Raw genomic sequence first — 5,987 nt, 5'->3', positions numbered from 1 at the left:
TATATACATACATATACATATATTTTACAGCTTTTAATAATGGATTGTGTTGTACAGGACTACATGTAACAGCAAAGTCTAACAGAGCTACAGTCTGCCTTATATATCAAGCCCATAGCAGACACATTTTGTACATATTTTGTATAGACTCAGTTATAAAATGGCAGGTATTGTAAAATCTCCAGGGCTTGTCTTGTTCTTTAAAATGTGAAACATTACAAGAAACAAACGCAACTTCCATTATCTTTATGAGGCAACAGCTACTCATACAAAATTACTAATGGGACTATATTAACAAATACAAGGTGCTTTCCAACTTTTTACTAACTTATGTCCCTGGAAAGCTATACTGATACAGTGAGTATTACCCAAGTAAACAAATGGACATTGAAAACACATTTGATTGGCTATGTTGCAACAAGCACTGGTCAGTACACTGTATGTCTATCTTTGGTTGCATTTGAATGACTATTCAGTCAGTACAAAAGGTTGTGCGTGTTCCCACCGTGCAAGTCGGTGAAGGTGGCCTCCAGCAGCTGGGTGAGGCAAGGAGCCCACGGCTGTCCCTGGGCAGTCTGTTCGGCCAGGAGGTCCGGGGCCTCCTGGTGCTTCAGCTCCAGCTCCGTCAGCTCCAGCACCAGGGTCTCCTGCCGCACTGCCCTCTGGGTTGGAGGTCGACGCTTAGGGAGAGGCCGCAGGTCGGGTATGGGGAAACGAAGCCTGAGGATGGCGTGGGGGGAGAGAAGGGTGAAGGAGGAGCACAGTTCGCTGCTCTGGGTCTAAGGAAAGAAAGTTAGACATTTTTTAGCATTTATTTTTCCAAAGACTGTTGGCTTTTACGTCAAATTTTGCGAGAGCACACATATGATTGGTCAGACATGATGGGAAGTTTTAATTGGGTCACTGACTATTGCTTTTCATTATAGGTCTACATTTTCTTTATGTAATTAGTTTCTTAATGAGGAAATGAATAGGTGAAACGCCACCTGCATGAGTCCAGGTCCAGCAGTCTGTGTGGGACAGTGGCTGAAGGCTTTTCTCAAGTTTCCCAGGCGACTGATGATGTCCAGGTCCAGCTCGGCACTCAGCTCTGCCAGCTCCACCCACACTACACTGTCCCGCCGCACCACCCGCTGTTTACCCTACACACACACACACACACACACACACACACACAAACACACACACACACATTACACTAGGGGAAGTCTTTACAAATATGTATTTTATATTTGGAAATTTTATATTCTCCTATTCAGTCAAAATAGTTTGGTACTAGGTACTAGAACCTGTGTTCACATTCTACATTACATTTGTAATATCATGTAACTTTCTAAGTATAATAAGAAAACAATAAATACTGGCTGTTTTACTTTTAGACTTATTTTTTAGAATCAGGTTTTTTTGTAGTCTTTAATGACTTCTGTCAATCCAGTCTTTGTAGTACCTGGCATTAACACTGTAACACTAAACGACTTTACCTACTACATAAACAAGAAAACCCTGTTTGTACAACATATTTTGTACACTAAAGGCGCTTCACACAAAAACTAAATTAAGTAAAAACAAATAAAATTTATTTCAGATAATAAATGTTTTGCCCTTCTTAAGACATTGTCTGTGTGTTTGTGTGTGTGTGTGTGTGTGTGTGTGTGTGTGTGTGTGTGGACTGTAGAGCATACTTTACGCAGGTGTTTTTCAGTCAGGCCATAGTGTAGTTGGGCACACGGTCTGGCTGCAGCTCCAACTGTGAACAGACCCGCTTTCTGGAACTGAAGCAACTGGAAAGAGACACAATGTTCTGTCAAGTCTTGCTCGTCAGCTTTCAAAAAGAACAAACATAAACTACTTTCAGACAACAGGAACAAGTTTAGTTAAAAGTAACTTCAGTCTAAACAGTCATGTCACGTGTCACATTTTAAGTGACGTTTATCATGACTCCATGCTGGCAGTCAAAATTATAACGTTGGTTATCTCACAAAAGAAAGAGGAACAACAGCTGTGACAGATTGAGATGTTAGACCTTATAATGACCTTATGTGATCACTCACTGCTGATACTGATATTAGCCACACTGAAAATGTAATGACCAAATTTGAATAGCCAAAGATTTTCTACCTCGCTGTACTGAGCCTTTCCGTCCTCCCAGAGGCACTCTAACAGCTCCAATCTGCTGAAGGAAAGGTCAGAGGTCATGGCCCGACTGTGGCGTTTCCCGCTTCGCATCTCACAAGCAACCTGCACTGCTGCTCCCGTCACTCTGGTAGAAAGGTTTAACAGGGAAAACGAGAACCAAGTTACAATTTTGCACTGTACATAATGTAAATTGATACAAACCCTTGAAACATGTTACTCATTCCTCAATCCAGCGGGTTATTTAACTTCATCGCAGTTTGTTTTTAAGAAAGTCCTTGGTTTACTGAGCTGCATCTTATTAAGAAAGGGAAGTTTTACAGTGTAGCCAACTGAATCTTCTATGTAATTTTTAACTTCCATAAGCCCCTTTTTATATTCACAGAAGTACTACACGCCAGAAAAGGTAGTTTCCTATCTTAATTGTTATAAAAGGAAATAATGTTGAAAGTTATGTCCACATGATGAATTATAAATAACCAAAGACAAAACGTGCATCTGTGTTCTCTACCTGAGATGGGAGTGTGGGCAGGCTTTGGCAAAGCCACCTCTCAGATGGTGGAAGTCTCTCTCACTAAACAGGCTGTCCTTGAAAAAGGCCAGCTCCCGGAAGAACACCTGAGACACCTGAGCCAATGATGAAGCTCCGTCTGACTTAAAGGGTGGGTCCTCTTGCAGCAGGGTTAGGGTGAGCCCACCGAGAGTCAGACGCAACAAAGCATCAGGCTTCAGCTGCTCTGCTTGGACGCTGTGCGAGCGTCCTGCAAGGAAGAGGATAACAGTTCCGTTTTTTTGTTAAAAACAAAAAGCTCAAACATCTGTGTAAAGTGGCAACATGCAGGTATTTTAAAAAACAATAATTTTGAGGACAGTTCTGTACTCGATACAGAACCATTTACTCAGCACTGCAGTGATTTTACCTCTGGTGCGGCTGCTTGCCTGTGGTAGACTCGACAAACTGCCTGCTACAGGATACCTCCTGGGACAGTTCATCATACCCTGGCAGGTAAAATGAAAGTGGAAATCAGACTGCTTGTGATTTGATGAGTACAATTACAAGTTCCAGTTCTGTGTTTGTTGTTGTTCTCGGTAAATAAGGAAAGAAAATGTACACATTATTCCATAACATTTTGTGTGCTAATGCACTTGCAGTATTTGCACAAGCTCTTAGTTTAATTTTTTTGTAAAAAAAATATTTTTAACAATAAAAATTAACTATTAACTATTAACTAAAAAAAACTATTTTTAGTAATACTAAAGGACACAATATTGATAATTTAGGAAGTTAAGCTTATTGTGCTAATCAACAAAAAAGAGAAAAGGAAATCATCTTTCATTTATCAGCTTTACGAAAACTCTATCTCCACATGCGGCTATCTGCCAAGTGTAAACTTAAACTGTAATAAGACACACATAGACACACACAGAGGCAGTACCTGTGCGGACAGTGGTGCAGGCTGTGAGAAGCTAGCCAAACTGTGTGTGGAGGACTCCATATCACTGTCTGAGAACTCGCTGCCAGAACGCACAGACGTCATGCTACTGGTCATTCCAGTGGGACCCATGGAGAAAAACATTTCTGCAGACACACACACACACACACAGTGACACAGAGATAAATAACACAATGTAAACAATCACTTTATGCCATGATGCTGCAAGGAAACGAGTGGCAGGATTGTTTCCAAAGTCAGTTCCAGACCAGCACTAACACTAAAGGTTTACAGCTCCACTCATTGAACTGACTTCTTTTTTCTTTTCTTTTTTTTACCCACAATAGCTGACATGGTTACAAACTACATGCCTTCACGAGGCCTGCTGAGGTTATGATGTATCTCAGACAAACTGCTCTGTGTACCTCCATTCTCCAGGCCAGTAATGAAGGGCTCTAGGTCAGGCTCAGTATCCCACTCCTCGTCTCTGGGACTGGAGCCTAGCTGCTTACCGAGGTCCTCCTCAATCAAACGCAGGTCGTCTGAGTCTAACGGACGACTGAATGCTCCACCACACTTAGTCTCTGTCTCTGGTGGTAAGAGGACAGAGACACAGATTTATGAATGTGTTTGAGATGGAAAGAGATTAAAGTGGTCTGTGACCTTACCCTCCAGCTTTGTCCTACAGAGGGAACAACACAGGTGTATTGCCTGTGTCTGAGTGTGAGTCCTACTGGCTTTTTAGGGACTTGACTTTGTAGTGGTAATGCCTGTAGGCACCCAAATTTGTGGTGCATGCATCGATGTAAGCATTGTAACAATTATTTGCTATTCTATTTTTGAACAGAAAAGGATTTTGAAGGCTAATGTTATTTTGATAATAATGTATTCATTTATCATAACAGGCCCCGCTATTACCTGACTATACTTGGACTTGTTCTTTAAATCAGACAGCTTAAACTGACCAAATCACCAAAACCTTTTAAATCATTGAAGCACATGATTCATCTTGTTTCATGCCATAATCATCATGATACATTAAACATAACCTGTAATGCCAATAAGATCCAGGAGTCTGAAAGGTAATTTCAATTTCAGATTCCGACTTCTTCTTTAGTTCTTAATAAAGTGTCCCATATAGATTGTTTAATGGCAAAAGTGGCAGGGGTAACCCAGGCCTGGCAATGGTTCAGGTTTATCAGAGTGGTTGTGTTTTACTGTACCAGTGTCTATGCAAAGGGCTGCCAGCAGGTCTGTCAGATGGGTTATTTGATCGGGAGACAGCAGCAAGTGGACACAGCCCACCTTCCCATCCAACTCCAACTGATTAACAGCAGGAAAGAGACAGGATACAGAAGTCAAAATGAGGGCATAGTTATGTCTGTAACACTTATTACATGATTATCTAGTTGTCAATTTTGTTTATGTTATCGCAGTTTCTTTGTTTATCCGCAATTAATTGCTAACATTAGCTAAGCTGATAAGACTGTTGATGGTAATTGTTGATTTTGTTTGGATGTGCCAAATTTTTATTATTTAAGTGATTATTGGTTGGGCTGTTGAGCTAAAGCTATGGTAGTTGTTGGCACTTGACCTACATGTTCATAGCAACAAAAATGAAAAGAGTGGATGAAATTAGAAAACAATGTTTTATAATAAACAGGTGTGGTTTGCTTCATTTGACTGAGTGTTTGTGTTTTTACATTATCTGGGTCACATAACAGTGATACAACCAAGAGATGTACCCTGGGATTCATTTAAAACTTTAATTTGTTTAAAAAAAAGTAATAAGTAAATAAATATTTTTAAATTTGACTGAACAAGACAAATATATTGGTTATTGCAATTATTGCCAAGATTTATTGTACAGCAAAATTTGGAATGGTTACAGCTAGAGCTGGCCGATATGGAAAAAATCAAATATTACGATATCTTTGACAAAATAGCTCATTGACAATATTGTGGTGATATTGTAGTGAGTAGTGAGACTATTGGTGCTTTCACAAAATATTATCACAATGAGTTTTGATAACTCATCACCAATAATGATACACTGACTAAGTGGGGTAAAGACAACTAATTGAAATAGTCTAGTAGGTTCAGAAAAGTAAATCACTTTACTACAATCCAACCTCTAAAACAAGGAAAAGACCACTTGTCACTTGTTATCACAATATTACCATATCCAAAATCTAATCTCATATATCAATATCGATATAATAGCGATATATTGCCCAGTCCTAGTTATAACTCTAAGCGCAGTTGCATTTACTAATCCTTTAGGATGTTACAGTACGGTATTGATTGTCACTGTTTGTTCCTTAAATATATAAAAATATATACAATTTGATCACAAAAAAGGATGTGACAGTATGCACACACAAACACACACACACACACAAACGTATGCACACACACACA

General features: G+C 39.7%; 1 protein-coding gene across 2 annotated transcripts in view; it reads right to left on the bottom strand.

Annotated features, from left to right (window-relative positions):
- The window catches only part of atg2a (autophagy related 2A), a 25,185-nt gene that overhangs the window by 14,043 nt on the left and 5,155 nt on the right, over positions 1-5,987 (bottom strand). The window contains exons 7-15 of one of the 2 annotated variants that reach the window (XM_034883428.1): positions 4,790-4,889; positions 3,992-4,156; positions 3,570-3,712; positions 3,054-3,132; positions 2,645-2,894; positions 2,119-2,260; positions 1,683-1,781; positions 987-1,142; positions 506-779 (exon numbers count right to left, since the gene is read on the bottom strand). In XM_034883428.1, the coding sequence (XP_034739319.1) occupies positions 506-779; positions 987-1,142; positions 1,683-1,781; positions 2,119-2,260; positions 2,645-2,894; positions 3,054-3,132; positions 3,570-3,712; positions 3,992-4,156; positions 4,790-4,889 (1,408 nt within the window). The remainder of the gene's footprint in view (positions 1-505; positions 780-986; positions 1,143-1,682; positions 1,782-2,118; positions 2,261-2,644; positions 2,895-3,053; positions 3,133-3,569; positions 3,713-3,991; positions 4,157-4,789; positions 4,890-5,987) is intronic. The other variant, XM_034883429.1, reaches the window with a different exon arrangement.

The sequence above is a fragment of the Etheostoma cragini genome, chromosome 10, assembly GCF_013103735.1.
Source record: "Etheostoma cragini isolate CJK2018 chromosome 10, CSU_Ecrag_1.0, whole genome shotgun sequence".
Classification (NCBI taxonomy): Eukaryota; Metazoa; Chordata; class Actinopteri; order Perciformes; family Percidae; genus Etheostoma; species Etheostoma cragini.
This window is presented reverse-complemented; position numbering and strand designations above follow the sequence as displayed.